The 23,271-nt window shown below is 29.4% G+C and overlaps 1 protein-coding gene across 2 annotated transcripts in view; it reads left to right on the forward strand.

Moving 5' to 3' along the window:
- The window catches only part of LOC107448419 (uncharacterized), a 198,494-nt gene extending 178,093 nt beyond the window's left edge, over positions 1 to 20,401 (forward strand). For both annotated transcript variants that reach the window (XM_071181383.1, XM_071181386.1), the window contains one exon: positions 9,379 to 20,401. In XM_071181383.1, the coding sequence (XP_071037484.1) occupies positions 9,457 to 10,380 (924 nt within the window). In that variant the 5' untranslated portion in view covers positions 9,379 to 9,456 and the 3' untranslated portion in view covers positions 10,381 to 20,401. The remainder of the gene's footprint in view (positions 1 to 9,378) is intronic.
- Positions 20,402 to 23,271: the final 2,870 nt, after the last annotated feature.

A 23,271-nucleotide genomic window follows, 5' to 3' on the forward strand; every position in this document is an offset into this window, starting at 1 on the left:
GAAGAAACTTGGTTAAAATCAAAACAACAAACCTAACGAGTTTAACAAAATCTACCGAACTTTAACTTTTATAGGATTAACTAATGTCATCTACACTAGATTGGCATGCATAAATGACCGAACTCTGTTTACATTTTTAATGTGCTGAGCATAATATAATGAGCTATAAATCGAAATTGCAAAGCTTCTACGTATATATGAGAAACATCAAGCCAAATTGAATATTTTACTGGTTTATTGAATAATAAGTATCTTTATTGAAAATCGTAAGAGTGCTTTAACTTGTTGCATTTGTAGCGAGTTGACAGGTAAATCATATCAATGAAATTTAACAACTTCTTTAAATAAAAATTTCAAAAATAGCAGTTTTATTTAAAAACAATGCAGTATTGATATATATTCGCATTAGACTATATCCAGCAGAAAAAGTTAAAAATTAGAAAATAATTTCAAAAAAACAAACATTTTTATAACAAATAATTTTTTTAACATTTTTTTATTTTTTAAAACATGCCTTCTTTTTCTTTCGTTAAATCTATAAATTTTGATTGGTTGGTTGATTAAAGTTCATTGGCTCAAGGACCAGATATGACTATACTGCGCCAGCCACTAGGTAAAAAAAAATTCTTTTTAAGGCAGTGAATATAATTCTATTGTTTTGACAAACGTAATAAGATTGTGATAAATAGGATCTCCGAGCAAGGATTTAAGATCAGGGAAAAAGCTGCCAAAAAGTTTGTTCCTCAAGTGCCTGAATCACTTGCAGTTGGTTGAAACATGCTTAATAGTTATGTGGACTCAACACAGAACCACTAGGTGCAGGATTAGCAGTTAGTAAATGTTTATGACCGATGAACTATACGCAAGTCTATTAATTATAACTTGGATTTTGCGATCAACGGATACTAATTGGTGGTTTTCTAGAGAGAGAAAAATTTTATGCTTTTTATTATCTATTTGTTTACTCTAATGTTCTTTACAAGCCAGCTGTATTGCAAATTTACATATTCGTTTTAAATTCAATGGATTCCTCCTTACATTTTGAGTAGTTTTAGCTACAGTATCAGTGCAGCTATTCTCGTGCATGCCAACATGAGATGGTATCCAGCAAAATTAAATATTGTATCCTTCACTGCATAATTCTGTGGAGCAAACTTTGAATTTTATATAATACTGAGCTTTTTCCCAACGTGGGAAAAGCTTGAAATGAAACAAAAAGAGTCCATATAAATAATCCACTTACGGTATGTTTTGTCAGAAATAAAATTAAGTGCTAACAAAATAGCATAACATTCTGCATTAAAACCCGAAGAGTCATGATGTAACTGTTCAGATATAGTCAAATTTTCTACGACCAAACCGTAACCAACATAATTATCGTGCTTAGATCCATCTGTAAAAATTGGTTTAAAATCAATATTATCATTACAGTGTTTATGAAATTTCTCAATAAAAACACTTGAGCCCGTGTCAGATATTTTTCAGATTATTAAAAACATTTAAAATATAAATTGAAAGATCAACCCAAGGTGGGATTGTTTCTGTATTACCAAAAACATGAAAATTTAAAATGTTAAGGTCATTTAAAATAATAATGATTCTAATTCCGAATGTAAGAAGGGCGTGAAGAGAAGTGAGTGACGCACTGTGGGTCAGTAATACTTGGGTACAGTGGGTGATTTGGACTCGATTTAATTTTAAAATAATAATCTAATGAAAGTTTAAAATAACGAAAATGAAGAGGTGACTCAGAGCACAACGTATAGAGACTTTCAACCGGTGAAGTTCTAAATCCACCAGATGAAATTCCAAGACCTTCATGATGGATGATATCGAGATATTTTTAAACAGATTGACGAGCCGGTGAATATACATGAATGCCACAGTCGAGTTTCTAGCCTATAAATGCACGATAAATTTTAATCGTTGAGTTCATATCAGCCCCCAGGAATATACATGAATGCCACAGTCGAGTTTCAAGCTTATAACTGCACGATAAATTTTAATCGTTGAGTTCATATCAGCCCCCAGGAATATACATGAATGCCACAGTCGAGTTTCGAGACTATAACTGCACGATAAATTTTTACCTTTGAGTCCATATCCGCCCCCAGGAATAGTTTGTGAGGACTTTTGGAATGTTTAACGATTGAGAGCATTTTCCCCTGATGTAATTAATATGTGGCCTAAAGGTTAATTTAGAATCACAAATCAGTCCCAGGTATTCTGTATCTTCTAAAACCGGAATGGAGTTGTTATTTAAAGAGATTTCGGGATGGGGATGAAGACCATGTTTGCAGCAAAAATGCACGCAGTTTTTTGAGATGAGAAGGTAAAACCATTTTCATTTGTCCATTTTAAAATTTTATTTACAGCATTTTTCGTTCATTGAGTGTGATATTTGTAGATTGGCCTGGAATACGAAAGTCCTCCACAAACAATTCACAATAAACTGAAACATGAAGTTGGTGTAAAATGCCGCTTATTTTCAAAATGAAAAGTGTCACACTTGAAACAATTCAGGGGAACATCCTGCTTCTGAGGGTAAATGTCAAATAAAATTGAATTACTTTTTTCCCAAAAATTCTGTTTGATAAGAAATTTTTAATAAAATGAAGCATATTACCACCAACACAGCAATTGATAAGATCCCGAAGTATTCCGTAACGCCAAGCTCTGTCATAGGCCTTTTTCATGTCAAAGAAAACTGAAACTAAATATTGATTCTTTAAAACAGCAAGGCGAATATCAGATTCTAATTTTAGTAAATTATCAACAGTGCTTCGCCCTCTGAGGAGGCCACTTTGATATTGAGTAAGTGTGGGGTTTCAAAGAAATAAACTAAACGTCGATTGACCATTTTTTCAAACATCTTACAAAGGCACTTTGTTAACGCGATAGGCCTATAACTTAAGGTCTCTTCAGGATTTCTCCTTGGCTTAAGAATGGGAACCACAAACGCTGTTGACCTGTTTTTCGGTGAAATTCTCTTCGATCCATATGCGATTATATTATTTCAGAAGCTGATTTAAAACTATATTCGGTAGATTCTGTAGCATAGAGTAATGAATTTTATCAAAACCGGGCCTTGTGCAATTGGTATTTTTTAAAACATATTGAATTTCAATAAGTGTGAAAGGTTTAATAATAATCACTGTCTGAGTTCTTCGGTATTAATTTAATTATTTTCAATATTTCTTTTTATTGTGGCGAATGGTTCTTGATAAGTAGATGCGCTAGAGACCTTAGCAAAAACCTCAGTGAGAGTATTTGCGATATCTGGATTGTGCGAAATAGTTACATTAATACTTTTGAGGATTGGGATATTATTTTGAGTGCATTTGCGTATATTGCTTTTATTTTATTACAGATAATATTCGAGGGCGTATTATATGTTATGGAATTAACATATGTTTTTAAGATATTTTTTGGACGCTTCGTCCAATTCTACGAGCTACGGAGCGATTTTTTTTTAAAAATATTATGAGGTTATCAATAGTAGGGTGTCTGTGGAAATCTTGCCACTATCATTTTTTTGATAATCGTCATTCCACCATGGTTTTGGATGCTTCGGAAATTTATATTATGATATTTTGTACTATGTTTAGCTGCTTCAATTTATTTACCCTTGAAATGTTCAACTGAACTATTACTACTAGCTTGGTTTATCGAATCTTCATCGACTTGTATGCATGATATAACTTAGTCCAATTTGTGGTATTCCTCTTAAGTCGAGAAGTTCTGGAAGTTTGATAATTATTAACGGTGGTATGAGTGAGTGTAAATGGCAAATGGTCACTATTGAAGAAATTATCATGCACATGAAATGACCAATATGGAAATTAAGATTGACTACAAATAGTTAGATCTTGGGCATGAAATGATCGCGAAGGTACGTGGAAATGAGTGCTTTCCCCTGTATTTATAACGCACAGACGATAATCATTGAGAAGTTTCTCAACTATTGAAAATCCTCTACTATTGGAGTTAGAACTTCCCCAAATAGGGCCGTTAAAATCTCCCAATGTTATAAAGGGTTATAGAAGTTGAGAGATCAAGTAATCTAAATCAACTTGAGACACGTTTTCTCGAGGAGGGAGGTAAATGTTACTAACGACAAGCAGAAATTGTGTGAAAATTTAAAAAGCAATTGCTTAAGAATGAGTGTTAATTGTTATTGTATGAGATGGATACACAGTAGAAGTCATAATCATGACTCCACGACAAGCTTTATTATTGTCTGTATTGTCTTTTCTAATTGCATTATAGCCGCTAAGTTTAGTTGTTTGATTCGGTTTTAACGAGGTTTCTTGAATACAAATGCAATATTGTGAGAATTTATTAATCATGTCAATGACGTCGGGCTTCGTAGGGTTATAGCTCTTGAAATTATAGGATATTATTTTCTAATCTAATTTTAATTTTTGATCTAATCAAATTTTTGGTTTTGTACTTTTTGGACAATGTATATTGATGTTCTTGATGATCTCTTAATTGTTTTAGTTTGTTTTTATAAAATCTGTTTTGCCTGCCTTTTCTACATAGTTGTGTTTGGAAACTAATAGAGGCTGTGTTAATTTTTGCTGTAGTATACTTACTAATTTTGAAGTCACTTTCAAGTATTTTTGTACTTCTGAAGTACTTTGTGAAGGTGTTAAGTTGGGAGCTATAGATTTTTTCAGATTTTGCGTCTGTAGATGAGATTGGGAAGATATTGTTTTTGCTTTGTTAGCTATTTGTCTTGGTGATAAGGTTTTAAGTTTTTCATTATGTAGCTCTTTTTCGTTGATATCATAATGGATAACAATAGATTTTGTGTGTTTTGTGTTAGAAACTGCATGAGAATATGAGAAATTTTGTCGGGACTGAGAAATTTATGAATTTTACTTTAGCTTCCGTATGGGATACATTTTGTGATACCCTTATGTTTAGGATTTGTTTTTCTTAATTCCATTTCGGACACTGAAAAGAATTTGCAGAATGTGATTCATTACAGTTTATACATTTTTCAGGGAGTGTACAGGTTTTTAATGTATGATTAGGTTGACTACAACACGAATATTTTTCTTTTCTTCTGCAGTTGTTAGTTGAGTGATCGAATTTCTGACACTTGAAGCAGGGTTATGGACTTGGTATATATGGTCTCATTTTGCAGTTGATATAGTCCACTCTAATGTCAGTAGGTAGCGCTGCTGAGTTAAATGTCAAGATTAAGTGTTGAATAATTATAGTGTCCTTGCCTTTTTTAATAGTTATATGACGAGCATCAATTACATCTTGATTAGACAATCATTGAACGATGTCTGTAACAGAGAGGCCTTGAAGATATTTAACAGTGATAACACCTTTAGATATATTTAGAGTATTGTGGGGAATGATAGGAATATTCTATATTTTATTTGGTTTCAGAAGAGGCATACTTTGTTTATTAGAAACTGCTTCAACTAGTAAATTGCCAGACGGTCGTACATTTTTCAGATTTTCTATTTGAGAATCTAGAAATTTTTGTACTATAATAAGGACATAATGGAGAGTTTCTTGTGTGGTGAGATAAGTGTTTGAAATCTAGATTTTGAAGCATCGAAGTTGGAACACTTAAAAGGATAAAATCTGTGTGGATATTTGTCGAAACTTGGTGAAAAGCCTGTTGAAACCATGGCAATAGATGATGCTTGCCTGAATACTCCCATGCCCACCACAGAATCCAACAAGGGGAGCAGAAACACCGACTCTGAACACCTCAGCCTCGGTGCTCTGCCCCGAGTAGTATCAGATATAATACTACACCAGAGGAGCGTAGATCCGCCAAAACTATGAGAGCTCTGGGGCACATTCCTGAGGCAGCGCTAATCTCTAACAGGTTGCAAAATTTGCCCTAACAGCTGATTGAAAAAGAGGGAGACCTAACCTTCTTCCACTCTTCTACAGTGAAGCATGGGTCAAAGAGCACGCTGCCTACAGACTCAGAGATATAATTGCCCCCTTGGGCACCACACAAGTGTTTTTATGATGATTCCATTTGATGGTTTATGATGATCGATGATTATGATTTTATGGTAAAATGGATTTTACGGATGGTGCCCGGTATTTTACAACGATTTATTTAATCCGGAACTTTTAACAGAGGCCATCTAGGACTAAGAGTAATTTTATATTTGACGGTTTATGATTAAAATCTTTTGACACAGTTTAACTATAAAAATTTTCTGAAACACACCTGAATGAAAGCTCTCAGTATTTTATAATTATACTTTTCAAAATGTAAAAATTTGAATATTTTTAAAATTTTTTTATTCGAAAAAATCACTAAAACACTCTTTTTTTAATTTTTTGCCCAATAAAAATTGCTTAAACATCAAATGTTTATCCCAATTTTTTCTCTTTAGTATTTTGCGCAGAACAAAACTATAAGAAAAGAATACGTACTGGATATCTCTCTCCTGCCTTTTTAGAATTTTTTCTAGATAATTTCTGTTGTTAGGAAGTTTTTGTTGCTATTTTTTGTTCGTTGCTAATTAGTAAAAAAAAAGAAAGTAATCCCTTACTTATTGCAATCAGATTTCCTTCTTATATTTGCATTCATTAACATAAATTGTATCCTTATTATCTTTTACTTTTGAAATAAATTCGCATTACCTCTACCAGTTTTTGATGAAATTGGTATTTTTTTTTCATGATGATTAAACATTTTTATTTCGTTTTTCGTTAAATTATTTATTTTCGCTTAAAAATACTTTTCTTTATTTTCAGAGTAATTGGATGTAGTTTAATTGGCTCGGGAGCGATATTTTGAAATAATATTTCATTTTTTAAGTGCATTTCAACTTAACATTAATAATAATTTATGTTAAAATTTCTCCTCGAAAAGAAAACGCTATAAAAGTCTATGAAAGCACTAATGATGAAGAAGGGAGGGAAAACAACTACACCAGTTAGATTGTATGATGAAATTTTTTTATTTTAGAATATTTTATTTTATAACTGGCGCTGAACAGCAGACCAAACTATGAGTTTACAACTATCAATGCCCGTAGACTTGTAATTTTGAATTAAACCCAGAAGACAAGGGAGCTCCTGCATCAAGCATTAGGACAAATCAGTTTCCGTGGAGGATTTTTTGATAAAACTAACTCGCCTTTGTGTTACATGGAGTGGAAAACCACAAAAACCTCCCACGGTTAGTCCAACGGCAAGGAGATTCTAACCCATGATTTGCCTACCACTAAGGATAGTTTTCCTCATGATTGTGGTCGGTGCGAACTCGGCGCAGAGTTCGTATTAACCAGCCAAGGCTAAAATTTGAACCAGGTCTAGGGAGGCGAACGTTCCATTCCTTGCGCAACCGTAGCTCTATGAGAACACTTGAGAGGTGTTAATAGCATCCTAATTACCTTTAAGGTTCTCTCAAATTCCCCCGGCAATCAAATAGGTTTTGATATTTTCTGCCCCACCTACCTAAGTAGTGATTATTTGGATTTTGATAAAGTTTTTGCTTTTTTCAGCGCTTAATTATTTGTTTACGACCCACAATGTTTATACTTCTTTTCCATTTTTGACAAGGGTTCTAAAATTGTATATTAAACACTAAAAGCAACGTAAACAAAATAGTTCAGAAAATGCAAAAGTAAAAAACCAACTTTTGGTAGATGTTCTGACGCTTTTAGCTAAAAGCTTAATTCAACAGTAATTTAATAAAAACTTCATTCATTTTAAGTAATATAATTGTAAAAAAAAATATATGAGATTGTTTAGTCAGAAATTTTTCATATGATGTAAATATTTAAATATCATTTATCATACGATAAAATGTGTACATTTCCTTCTGACTTTTGACATGTTAACTCACATATTAAACCTTTTAAAATTATTATTCAAAGACAAAGGTAGCATTCTTTAAATCGAAATATCGATTACGACATCACCACAATGGCCATATTCCACAACCTTAAAAATTATTCTGCCAAGTAGGTCACTTGGCACCCACCCTAAGTACCGTAGCTGTAATATATCTTAAATTTTTTTTAATAATACTAATCAAGAATTCAACTCACTATAAAGTCTCTGCAGTAACAAAATACATGAGTTTTAGAATATTTTTTTAAAAAATTGAGCCAAAATACGGAAATAACTCGTTATTCTACTTATTCAATACAATGATAGATTTTGAAATATTGCCAGAAAAAAGTCAAAAGTTGGCGCTTTTGAAGCTCGTTTTTGGAAGAAAGTCATAGTTTTCTTCATTTTCACAATATATTATATTTATCTATGTACAAAAGTATTTATCTATTTAAAAAGTATTTATTATTAAAAAGTAATTATTAAAAAAGTATGTATTTATTAAAAAGTAAAAGTATTTATCTATGTACAATATATTATATTTATCTGGTTGTTTAATTAGTTCAGTTATTTGTACATTTTCATGATTACCTCATTTAACAAAAAATAATTTATGAATACCACACTTTTAAAATATTTTTCCTCGAAACTATTGGTTTTATACAGTTCTTCATTTAAACCATTAAACAAAATTTATTTTCAATTAAGTTAGCAAAGTTATTATTATTTTTTTTGGTCAAAAATGATAGAAAATACAAAATTTATTTCATTATCCAAAATAAGTCTTATAAACAATTTACGAGTGTTTGCACAATCTGTCGTTTAATAACTTTTATAAATTCTCAGTAATTTTTTCCACTGAATAAAAATAAATAAATAAGTAAATAAAATGGAACTATTTGAATTTCTGGATGAGCACTTTAACTCCATACCGTATTGGCGAATTTTTAACTTTAGATTGAATTAAAAACACATAAGTGAAACATACCACAAAGTGAAAAATTGAATCAATGTGTTTTTGTGGTCAAACATTATTTTACAAATTTTAGAAATATTTTTAAAAACTTGAAGAAATATTCGTAAAATAATACAAATAAAATTATAATATTATTATAAGTTTGTTAAAATATATATATATAACAAAAATAAAATTATTTTACGTATAATTACAAAAAAATTATCTTACAAATAAAACTGTTTTAGTTCGAAATAAAATGGATAGATATATTTTTTGATTTCAAGAATTACTTTACAAATTTTAGAAATATTTAAAAATATTTTACAAGTAATATAATTATAATTATTATAATTAATATCATTATTAGTCTTATTAATAATTAATAACAATTATAATTATTATAATTATAATATTTAACATTTAACACATAAATTATTAAAATATACAAGTCATATAAATAATTACACATAAAATGATTTTACAATTATTTATTAGTCTGTGAGTATATAATAATAGATTTTTTTTAAACAAAACAAACTTGCAATTATAACATTCTAATTTTTTTCATTTTTTTACCAATGCAGACTCAGTTCCCCCCTACGGACAGCCTGGAAACTTCTTGAAAAAACAATTAGATCATTGCTTTCCATGAAGCTGAAACGATGGATAGAAGTGAAGAAAACGTTGAGCAAGACTATTTTCAGACAAATGAAACTGGCTACCGAAGCCGATCACCAACCAGAATTCCCTACTTCATTCCTAGACGACCTAAAGTGGTCAAGATGCGAGACCTCAGTCCAGATACAAGAAACCAGCTGACACAGGAATACTTCGAAGCTTATGATCCATGGACTGGTATACGTATAGCTGCCACGCTCGGTATTTTAATTAGTCTTTTTACTTTGTTCCTAATTTACAAAAGTAAATTCAATAGGAGCAAGGCGACGCTCCTACCAGCCAAGAAAACGTCTTTATATCTCTATGACGACGATTTTGTAGACTGTGACCTTGGAAGTCTAGGATCAAGTTGCCGTTCCAGCATGTTGGGAATGGAATTTCCATATAAGCACAGTGTCATAGACCGTGCTGGTTTTAACTTCGAAGATGCATTCCAGCTTGAAGAAGTACTTGTTAAGTCTTCTGCTGGCGAATGCGTGGCGCTAAAGGTCCATCCACCTGGTAGAAAGAGCTCCAAATGTGGGCCAAAATTTGGCACTCTTCGTATTACTGAAGATACTCCTAGAAGCCTTCCTTGCTCGCCTTACAAACCACAGCAGAAGGTTTCTGAAGACACAGATGTGAAAGCGCTGCAGTCGCCAACTGGCACTATATCTTCCGACCCAACGTCTTTAACTGGTAGTATAACTTCTTTCGGTTTCTCTGACTCAAGTGAAGTAGCCAAGAAATCCAGTAAAAAGAGTACCAATTCCAAAAATATTAAAAAATCTTCAAAGAGATCTTCCTATCCAGTGGTGGAATTGGGAAAATCGTGTCCAAAATCGATGGTTGTGACTACTAAAAAGCCACAAGACTATCGAAGTAGGAGTACTATTGTATCAATTGCTCGACGACAGAGGAATTCTTGAAAACAACTTTATGTATACAACTAATTGTTGAGTTAAGATCACCAAAATGCTTCAATGGATTACATTTTCCATTTATTTAATGATGATTTTCTTGAAAATGAATCGATTATCGAATAAATGAAGGGCGACTTTCTAAAAACAACAGGTATCAGTAACAGAAAAAGCCTTCGTAAAAGTAATCCTAAACCTCATTGTCATTTTAGGAATAACCAATCGAAAGAAACGAATATGACTACAAGCAGTTTTAGAGTTTTTATAAAAAAAGAACTATTTTGTTTTATACCTTTTTAATTTGGTATCTTTATATTTATTTTCCAGTTTAAATTCAATTTTATTTTTTGTAAACTTTTTGCAAGACTCATTTCTACCCAATACACGATCTTGATGTTAGTATTTGTACATATTTTGTGGGAACCTGGCCCTAACTGCTAATCAGGGATACTCTTTTGTAGATGTAGGATAACTGCATCTCAAAAATTATGTAATATGAATTACATAATGAAAGTGAACTATCAATATTGATATTGACTATCATTATCCATTAAATAATGTGATAAATTTATGATTTTACATATACCACTATCATTTTAATTTACTGATTCTATCTTTAAATGTAGTTGCAATAATATGTGTCCCATAAAATCAACGTTGTTCGTTTTAAAACAAAAAAAATATTTTTAATAATTTTTTTCAAATTGAATATTATATGTAGAGAGTGTACCAAGCTTAACTCTAAATTTAAACTTTTCACCAATCGTACTATTAAATGTTGCCAACGAAAAAAAAGTCATACTTCAGGGTTATTAAAAATGAAACTAAAATGAAATAACGGCCTTTTATTACTGAACAATATTTTTATAGTTTTTGTGTTGTTTTACTGACATGTAGTTTAAGGTTGTGATAACTAGAATTGGCCACCCAGATCATGTGATTTAACGCAAATAGATTTCCTTTTGGATGTCTAAGATTCAGAGAAACATGCCCACATTAATGTTGGATGAAGTTGAATGCTTTATCAACGAAATCCATTATCATATATGGAACACGGTTATTGAAAATTTCGCCAAAAGCGTACTTACGTTACAAAATATTACCCCTTTTCCATGACATTCTGTCTCATTCATAATCGTATGCTGGAAAGCAATCGAAATCAACAAAAATTCAAAAAAAAATTAAGTAAGAACTTTTTTCTACTCCGGAATTAGGGCATATTTAGATCGATTGGAATGTGACTCGTATAGATAATCTAGTTGTGAGAGTAGAAAAAGACATTTTTTAACACTATGCGTAGTTGCTTTTATTTTAACTTGCTCAAATCAATTTAATTATAAATTTAAATATTGTATTTGAAAAGCTTTAAGACAATGAAGAAAATATAGATATTTTAAATTTATCTTAGATTGTGCAGGAAGTAATTTTTTATCACCGAAACTTTCATAGATGAAACATTATTCTATTCTCATTATACCATACTATTAATATTTAAATAATAATATGTATGTGGAAGTTCCTTATTAAGTGCTAAAGAGTGCATTGATTTAGAAAAAAGTATTTAAAGACATTTCTCAATTTAATAACATTTTTGTACAAATATTAATATATATTCGAGTTCATAATATTCTTTTCCAGTTTTAAAATTTTTTAAGAAGTCGAAAAATTCAATGAAAATGAACTTAGATATCTCAAACTTTTTATTGAGTTATAATTAATTCAGAATTTTAAAAAAAACATTCTATAACAACAAAATTACAGTAAATTAAGTATGAATTAATTTTACAGCTTGCTATTTTTTGCTCATTTTATTTATTTTATGCCAGATATAAGACATCCGATTGTTATTTGATAGCAAAATATATTTCATCAATAAAATTTTTGAAGGCTTCTTCTTAGCTCCTCTATTTAATATATAAATAGAAATTTAGTAAAATATTTGGTGGCCTGAAAAATATTGAACCTTTGAGAGCACAGGTTTTGTTGACACTTAAAAATGAAAGTAGGAAACCAAGTATATCTGTTTAATAATCGACTGTCGTTATTCTAGCAACACCATAATCCCCTCTCTATAGAAATTTTATGGCTTATAGTCAAATAATTATAGAGGAAAGTTACGATTACATTGTTTATCTATATTTTTTACATGTATCACATTGCTTTACGGTAAGAAAATTACTTTCTTGCTAAATATATTTCATTATGAAGGAATGAATTCTTTTTGCGCAATACATTTGTTATGAAGGCAAAACATTTCTTTATTACTATTCTATGTAATTATTAAAACTATTAAGATCTATTTTATGCAAAATTTTAATCCTTGCACTTAAATCAAAAATTACTTCGCACTTAAAAATGAAATTATGAAACCATATAATCGCTTGTCGATTTTTCAGCAACACCATAATCTCACTTCTATGTAACTGCTTCGACTTTTAGTAAAACTATTATAAAAGGAAAGTTATTATTACAATGCTTATCAAAATTTTCTTGTATGCATCATATTGCTTTACTGTTAAAAATGTATCTTCATGCTAAATAGATTTAATTATAATAGAAAAATTTTCTTTTGTGCAATACATTTGTTATGGATGCAAAATATTTCCTTAAACTATTACTATTGCATAAAACCACTACTAAAACAAAAACTTCGAAATAAACAGGACTTCTAATAGGTTTAAATAAACAGGACTTTTAGTAGGTAAATGAAATTAAATGAAAAATAGTTTTATTTTTAAACTTTAATCTCTTAATCAATTTTAAACATGTCTGTTTGTTAAGAAAGCAAATTTCTTGAAGCAAACAATTAATTTTTTTTAACTGTAATGTATGTTTGTTAAATTATCTTTTTGATAAAAGTAAAAAATTATGCGTTTCTGACATTTAACTTAATTAAGAGCGAAAAATTAATTTAAACTTCTCCTAAAAGTTTTACCTTTTATATTTGTTTATTCAAGTAATACCAGCAGGTCATGCGTTAATTACAAATGCAATACAAAAATGGCATTTGCAAAATCTACTTCCTCGGGCGAAAGTTTAAGTAAATATTTTAATGAACAAGTAAGAGAAAAAATATGATAAATCTAAATGAAACCTAATCTGATGTCACACAAAAATTGTCACACTTTTAGAATAATTCTTAAATGACGTCTCAACATTTTGCTCCAAAAATGCCTTAAGCTATTAAAACTTTCTCGAATATGATAAATTATACTAAATTAATAATCAAAATAACACTTGATTCATCATATGGAATAATGCATGAAGAGAAACGATTAAAAAAAAACAACTATATTAGAATTCTAAAACTTAAAAATTTATTCCTGGAAACTTCTGATACAGATGTCAAGCGAGAAATCAGTCGCGAATATTACTGATCATTTAAATTTGTTAAACTTTTTTGTATTTTAAATTAAAATTTTTTGATCTCTAATTAAAAATACAAAAGAAAATTAGTATTTGGCACCGAAATCAATTCTACTGAAGGTTTTAATTTAATTAAATGATTAAATTAATTAGCTGAGATGCGCTTCAGAATAAGTATTTATTTTGAACTTGAATTTAGAAGAAATCTCTTGCTTACAAAAAACCCGTTATCGCCGTAACTCTCGAAAATAGTTTCATTTGTTCATTCAAAAAATACATCTGTTAGAATAATTTAACTACCCGAATTAAATTTTATAAAAAAAACGTAAATCTGAAAAAATATTTAAAAATACCATAGTTGATTGTTAGACGTATTATAACAAAATTGATAATAAGCATTAAAATAAGCAAAAAATATGCATAAGCTCATAATTTTATATAATTTTATTTTGCGAAAAAAAAAGCTTTTTGACAACAATTTTTATCAAAAAATTTTGAGTTTCAATGAAAATCATCATTCCAAAACTAAAAAACGTAAAATAAAAAATGCTTACGAAACAAAGAAAAACGATTCTAAAAATACCTTACCTTAAAATAAAAAACGCTCATGTTTTTTTTTATATTCATAATCGGACGTAAAAAACCATTCTTTAGAAAATTATCATCAAATAAGAAAAAAAAAATTATTTTCAAGTAAAATTTTTTATTATAAAAATTATAACACTTACCTGCTTTATAAATCCGGAGAAATCCAAAATCATATGTTCTTCATTTGAAAACTTTATTCTCAAATAATATATAAATAGATCATCCCTTCATTACTTTGAGATGACATACCACACAATAAAGTTTTATAATTTCAGGATCTCGACATGAATTTCAATATATAACTTAAAAACAGAATAGCTTATTTCTAGTTGAAATTTATCATTCAAAATTAAAAAATACTTACCAAGAAAACGGTAAAAATTTATTAATAATCAGCATAAATGATATTATTTCAAGTAATTCGGATGATTCTTTATTGCTGTTTACCGAATTATATAGATTCAAAAATACACACTATTCTATAACTATTACAGTCCTGCACGTTCTGTAATCATATTTATTCATTGGATTAAACTAAGCAATGTTGACTTCACTTTAATTTGTAATGAATTGAAGAACAAAAATGTATTTTACCATATTACACACATCTGTAACAGTATGCGATCACAAAATCAGAAGTTATCTGTTGCAAGCTTATTAATAATAGAAAGGTAAAAATTATTGAGAAATTGTTCTTCAAATGTTTGGCATGTTCTGTTTCAAAAAGATTTACCTATGTCCTGGTTAGTTTTTTCAAGTTCTTCTGCCTTTTCCATAGGGAAATTTTGTTTCTTATTTGCTCCTAAGAAAATGGCGTCCAAATCTGCCAATGATTATGATAGAACTAAATGAGAACTTAATAAATAAATGCCTGATATTTTCAGGCTCCGCTAGAGGGTGTACTCAGGCGTTGCGATTGCGAATTGTTAGATCATAGAAAAAGATTTTTTCAATACGTGGATGAATGGCAACTCTGTCCCAAACTGTTTCAGCGCCACGCTACGTCAAAAAGCTTAACTTCTAGTTAGATTGATGAATTTATCGTTTTATTTTATTATTTTTGATTAAATGTATGAAGTTCTTTGCAATCATTTTGTCATTAGTTTTATCTTAATTTTATGAAGTGTTTACATGTTAATTCGTTCGGGATGCCATGTGTTAATGGAGACGAAATTACATTTTGCGAAGTAAATTACGAGTTATTTTAAATACTCTAATCTCTCACCATCTTTTTACGTTCTTAAATTTATTTTAATACTTAATAGATTGCATATTTATATGACAGACAATCATCATTTCTCCTTTTAAACTGAAGAATGAATTCCAAAAAGCGTTATTAATGTAGTTTTCCTCATTTATAGAAGTAAAATCCGTTTATAGAAGAATTTATTCTATGACAGAGAAATAAACAAAAGTAAATAAAAAAATTTATACATATAATGGAGCTAAAATCTCAAACAAAAGTTTTGAACCTGATTCAAAAATTTTATGTTTCTACATAAATGCACATTGTGAAATAATTTCTAAACACTAAGAAAAATTTATGCATTCAAATCTTTATTCAGTAATTTTTATTGGAATGAAGAAAAAAAACTTTACTTTAAAGCTAATCACATTCATGGAAGCATTTTATTCTTTCATGTGACAAAGGTAATCATCGTTCCTGATAAAATCATTCAGAAAAAAAAAACGGAACTATGAAAGAGACATTTAAGTACAATAGTAGACTGTAAACTATATAAATCTTCTGTATCAAGTAACCATTTCCTTCAAGTGCTGCAAGAGGATACATTTTTCGATGCTTATTTTAAATGAATTTTTAATTCGATAAAGAAGTTACGACCAAAAATACTGCGTAAAAAATATTTCTCATGAAATACCGAAAATTTCTTACCAAAATGTTTTACTGAACACAAAATCGTTGTTACAGAAAAAAAGGGTTTAAAAAAAAAACAGGAATATTTTCCCTTCTTAAACCGATTTAAATTTTCCAGGTCTTTACGCACGGTAACGAGTTAAGAAAGTTTTAACGATTTCGGAGGCACACCATTGCCTTCATGTCACAGAATTTGCCCACCATTATGGCTTCGCACCAGGCCCTAACACCTAACCCTTGAATTATATAGGGTTATTAAGATTCTTTTAAATCATTTTTTACGCCTTTAATTTCATAAACATTTCGCCTACAAAGATGAAGATCAACATTTTGTTTGTTCAACACACGTGTGTCCTACATAAAAGTTTCTAATTTAATACGAAATTATCAAAATGATTTTTACATAAACATGTACATTATAATCTTTACTTGTACAATTAAGTAAATAATTTATGAGATAAACATAATTTAAAAATCTGTCGTACTTTAGATAAAGCTTTTTAGCAACTATGTATTTGTTGAAAAATATAAAAGAAATGAAGAAAGTTTTAAAAATAGTTTTAAACTCCCAATAAAATAAACCTAAGACCTAACAACTGATATTATTGGAAATTTGAGCTGTATTATAATAGTTTTCAAGAAAATTCAGGTGGCCTTAAGTCATTGCGGAACGGTAAGTATAAACCATAATTTCAGGAACAAACTGACACAGTGTTTGCTTAATTCACAAAGCAAAAGACGCCATAATTAACTTGTTAAAAAGAAATTCATTATTTTATAACGAGAAAATTGAAGGGAAAAAAAAGATATCAATAATCTGCAACTTAGAAATTTATTTTAGGAAAATGTCACCCCCGATAATCTGTCAGGCGCGAAATAAAAGATGTATTTTGGTGAAGGAACTCCCTGGAGTGCTAATTAAAAGCGATACGTGCCTTTGTTAACTTTTTGGGCTTTTCAAATTAAAATTTATTGACTTCTCCGTAGTAAGCAAAATACAAAAGGAAAAAGTATAGAAAAGTGTCTCCGCATACAAATGTAATTTAATTAAAAGACGGGTCGGCTAAAATATATTTTCTATTCTTTCTTTATTCTAAATTCTATCTTTGTGAAGGAAAAAAAATCGTTTGCTTTATCTGTTATTTGAAGAGCAGACGAAAAAGCATAAAAGAACTCTTAAGATTGTGGCAAACTAGTTTTTCATTTCGCAAATGGCATGTCTCTGACTCTTGAAAAGAAATTCATTTTTCCTGTCGGAATATTAGCTTGATCGACTGAATAAACCGTTTGCTTTTGTATCATACTAAAGAGAAATTTTTTTCATTATTTTTTATAAACAAGCGAATTTATATTGCGTGTTAAAAATTTGTTTATCGTTGTACTTTAAATCAACCATTTTCTTGCTAGTCAAATATTTTAATAATAATAATAATAATAATGTTGCAAAATAAACATAAAGCAATAATTTAAGAGTAGTTCAATTCAAAATGTGAGGAGCAAGTTTTTACCGTCGCAAATGGGATAAAATTTTTTAAAAAAATTAATTCTTATAAGAGACTTAACTGATCGAATGTATCGTCTGTATTAGGATATAGGAAAATACATAGTCGTTTGGGTCATTTTTTTATAACACACTCTCCTTACCATTCGTATAGTATATTTTAAGAACTCAAAATTTTTTATTATCATACTGATTAGAGGTAATTATTTTGATTGCATGCATACCTATAAATACATAACATTTGATTGCACTAAAACGTGAATATGTATATTTTAGGATTTATTCATGATAAAATTTATATTACTTTACAAAACATTGTGTTTCGTAATTTATATTTATCAGTAATACGCTAATAAAATATGTTCTGAAGACAATCATAATCTTCTAATATTAATTAAATAAGTAATATTTTTGTCACACTATCAATGTCATTAGAAATTCATTTTACCTCTTCGTATGAGCTTGATCGGCTGAATACGCCATTTACTTTTATGACCTGAATGAATAAGCATAATGTTTTTTTTTCTAAGTAGAGCTAAATACAGTATTAATTTTTGGTGAAAATACGAAAAACTTCTTAAATGTATGTATTTTTGAAGAAAGCAAAACTTTATTTAAAAAGTAATTTCAAAAATTATAATATCATATTAATACTTCTAGTCAGCCATTTTTTTTATTTATTTAATGATGAAAAAATTATGAAATGTTAAGTATTTAGAGTCAATAAACCTGAATTAAATGTCTTGATATAAAAAAGAATTAGAATATATTTAGAAGTTGTATTGGTTATATTCAACAAATTTTATATTTTATTGCATTTTCTGTATATTTAAATGAATTCATGCACGGTAAAAAAGGGTTTCTCAAAATTGACTAAAAATGTGTAAAATAACTTTGAAATAAATAATAGTCGAATTTAAAAACTCAATGTATTCAAAGTTGAAACAGTATATACTCATTTTTAGACAAATGCATGGTCTCATAAGTTATATGGGGGGAGAAAGTTGCTAGACAAATGTTTGTTTTCTGGCAGTAGAGACTTTCCGTTGCAGGATGTTCTAATTACCATAGTTGTACTCCCTAGTCCAGGGCGACTTAAGCTTTATTCACCTTCTTCCTGGCGGCGGTTTGCTCTATTATCGGTAGATGGCAGCACACCAAGGAGCATTTATAACTTCCTTTGGATAATAGGAATGTATTGATTTATACTAATCTTAGCTATGAAGTTTATTTATACATTTTTGTTTTATTTTATACACAAAGTTTAAAAAAATATTTCTAATAAATGGTTTAAGCTATTGATAATAATAAGAAAAGATTTAATAAAAATGCGAATGAAAATTACAGTGATGTTAACATAATCACCTTGACCGTTGCGTAAAAATATAAAAGTATTTCGAAATGAATTTCAGTATAAGTTTTATACTTATGTGAGATTTAGTGAGTTCATCTGAAATATTAATTTATATGTGCTATTGTTATAAATACGTCATAACAAAAAACTCAGATCCTTTTGATTATCAATACAATCAATTTGAAAAATGAAACTTGAACCCAAAGGTGAATTAATGTAATTACGCGACAAAATTAATCTTTTAAAATTTATTACTGCAGTTATTCATGTAAAATTTTATTCATATAATTGTATAAGAGTTTGAATACGGTGACCCAGGCCCACGGGGACCTCATCGGTTAGATGCCTCATCTTATGAAGCAGCCACACCCAGCACAAGCATCAAGCAAAGCGGATCCTCAGGTACTACATGGCCCCCAGTCATGCTGGACAAGAGCACCGCATTCTTCTGCCTGTCGACGTGTTTGCGGTGTCTCACAATTGTGTAAATTAACTAAAACATATTTTAAATTAATATATTAGCAGCTTATGTAATGCTGATCACTACCAAACGATAATACTTTTTGTTACGTAACAAACCTTATCCATGAAACTTTAAGAATAAAATACGGTGATATCCAAAAATATTTCTTACTGTACTGGAATATATGTCGAGCTGTGTCATTGCGAAAGCTAGTATATAAAGCATCCTATCTCTGCCACGATCCACTACGAGCCCGGAAATCCTTGGGTTGAATACTGCTGACAGCCAACAAACAACGATCTCGCTCATTTCTACCCCCAATTCACTTTTGAAATTAAGCAATTTGCTCAAAAATGACTATACGCTGTTTAAATATTGAATGCACGGTGTTTTCAAATTAGCCCATTATTTGTTTCGGAGCTATTTTGATTCATTTTTGGTTAATTTTAAGAAGCACTTTTTTACAGTGTGATTTAATAAATGGAATAAAATTTACAAAAAATAAATGATAGTGGTATATGTAGTAAACGGCGTAGCTGTCCGCTGTTTGAGAAATTAAGTTTTCAAAGAAAAAAGAGTGTATCAACTGCATCACAATCACATAGCGTACGTGTGACTGTAAATAATGCACAGACTACTATAGATCTTTTCCCTTCCCAGACTGTAAGAGCTTAATATGGGAAAAAGAAACTTGAATTGTGAATAATTGTTATTTTTGTTGCAGTGAGACAAATGCTAACTTCATTGCGATGTACCGTCGTATAATCAAAGATGGTGAAATAAGTTATATAATAAATATATATATACATATAATCTATATTTTGGAGAATGATGTACACACACTGTGCTTGAGTATCGAGCAATAAATTATTCTGCACCATTTTTGTATGTGTTTAAATATGTGTCTGTCTCTTTCAGGTAAAAATGCATGTGTTTGTTAAGAATACATGTACTGTGTTTCCATCGGAATTCCTGAAAATAGCAGATGGTTTAAAAAATCAAAAAAATGAAAGGAGACAGAAATATACGGTTTGTTGCATTCTGCTTCAGAAATTGGAAGTTATTCTTACCAAGTTTCAAAATTAGTTACAACGTTCGATAGATGGCGTTGCAGAATAATTTTTTGTCATTTAAAATGCCTAATTCCTTAACGATAATGTTAAGATTGTAATCAAGGTTGCATTTAATCCAATAACTTGTTTAATGTTTTGGGGACAAGTACCAGTTCCTATTTAAAGGCCCCTTTTTACTAGATACGCCAAAACTTACCGACTATTTGAAAGATTCATTAAAGAAAGATGGAAGGAGGTAGAAATGTACGGTTTGCTTCATTAGGCTTAAGAAACAAAGTTTATTTTAATTAAATTTCAAAATTAGGTACGAAATGCTTTAAAAGATGGCATCACTGATTAGAAGAACTATAAAGCAATGTCTTCAGATCCATGTCAGAACATTTCTCTAAAAGATTTGTGTTTGTTAATTTTGTTCTCAGACACGTCGTAGCTGGGAATACTGGATATTTTAAGAGGACAATTTATTGTTTTGTTCCTTTGTTTTGATGCGCCACATTTTAATGATTTTTGTAACTAATTTAGAAATTTGTTTAAATAAATTATCAATTAAAACACATCGGACAATACATTTCTATCTACTTCCATTTTTGTAAAGCAAATTTTTCAAATTTTCGACCAATTTTGAGACCTCAGTAAGGAATAATTTGCTTGTAATCAGAGTTGCTTACAGATTCCAGTATTCAACTACAATAATAATCGATTACAGATAATAAATTTTTGACAATTGCAGGTAATCGTGTTTACATGTAAGCATAACTTGTGATAACAAAATTTATGATTACTTTATGTAATTATAACAAGAAACAATTACAAATAATAAAGATAACAGTAGATTACCTAAATTTACGATTGCAAGTAATCATGAGCACAATCATTGGTAACTGTGTTTACTTGTTGTCAAATTTGTAATTTCAAGCAAATAAGATTATCAATTAAAATAATCTAACGGTTGCAACTAATCTTGAATAAAAGTCATTTTAAAATACAATTAAATGTAATCATATTTTGAAAGGCTTACATTGTAGTTAATTGTAACTGTCTCCTTCCAATATTAAATACACAAAAATGAAATACAAATCGTGTTCAGTTTTTTTTAAGCAAAATAAACTAGTGGAAATGGTACACTTGTTGAAGTTTAAATTGTTTCATCCATTTGATACATAGAAAAAACTAAGCAAATAGAAAAAATGTGTTCATTAGACTTGCGTGAATTGAAGGACCACTTGAATGCCAGGAAAAAAAATCTCTTCAGTTCAAAATTTTTTACTGAAAATATTAAAACATTTTCATACTCTCCAAAATTTGAGTTTTTCGTGAATTTTTTTCCCAGTAGTAACGCACTGAGGCATAAAATTTTCAAAATAAATAGAAATTCATAAAACTTCTGTCAGAATTTACGAATATTGCGAATTGTTAATCTGACCTTTGATTTATCTATTTAAATTATTCATATATAGTGATTGGCAAAGCTTTATAATTCTCGTTCATGAAAATATTAATATATTACTTTTTCTACTACTAGGTACAATAATTTCTGATACTACGGAAATTCCGTAGTTGAGTGGAAGGCGTGCTTTGTAGGAATGGTAATTATTCACGAAGCTATTTATGCTCATGTTCAACTAACATCGGAATAAGAGAAGGTCTTACAAAATACTTGGAAGCGACAAATATGTGTTTATGTGTACACTGTAAAATATTTCGGATCAAATTACGATATGATGTACCGGTAAAGTACCGGCACTTTGGGTGCATCATCCGCAAAATCCATTTTTACCGTAAAAGTCAATTTTTACTGAAAAATTATCTACCTTAATTTTTACAGTAATATTTATTTAATTAGAATGATTCTGTTATTTTTACCATAATTATAACAGAAAAAATTACAGAATATCAGATTTTTGTTCCGTAACATGTTTCGGTAAAATTGGATTTTACTGTAAAAAATACCGGTAACTTTTACCGTAATTTTTTACAGTGTTAATTTGTACATTTAACATAATTATTAATTTTTCTAAATTTTCGGAAAAAATACATTGTATTGCAATTACATCCCATTAATTTATATGAGACAAACAAAAATTTGTCATCCAGTTGCTTTGAGGGAAAGAAAAATTTAAGCTAAAATTTGGGACATATCCTTACGAATCGTGGTCATCGTAGGTTCATCCAAAATGAGGAGATCCACTTTGTCTCCGTGATTCCAAAATTTAAAGTCATTTTTAAAATTTCATGCTATGCGGATTAAATGATAAATATTTATATGTTTTCAGTAAGCAGTACATTATACTACTTTTCTTTTGCTTACATCAAATAATGAAAAATTTGTTATCCAGCTGCTTTGAGGGAAAGAACAATTTAGACAAAAATTAGAGACAAGAATATCTTTAAGTATCTTTAAGGTCATCGTTGGTACCTACAGAATGAGGAAATCCGCTTTATCGCGATATTTTCAAAATTTTAAGTGGTTCTTAAAAGGATGATATGACGATTAAGTGATAAAAACTTTTACATTTTTAGTGGTTTAAACTATTGCGAAAATAAATTATTTTACTGTGAAGAAAGAATTTGTCCAATTTCTAGACTAACAATTAAAGATTAAAGACTAACAGTTTAATTATTTTATTCTTAGAATTTATCTTGAAGAGGAAAAAAAAACACTGATGTCCGGCATAATAT

Source organism: Parasteatoda tepidariorum, chromosome 1, assembly GCF_043381705.1.
Source record: "Parasteatoda tepidariorum isolate YZ-2023 chromosome 1, CAS_Ptep_4.0, whole genome shotgun sequence".
Classification (NCBI taxonomy): Eukaryota; Metazoa; Arthropoda; class Arachnida; order Araneae; family Theridiidae; genus Parasteatoda; species Parasteatoda tepidariorum.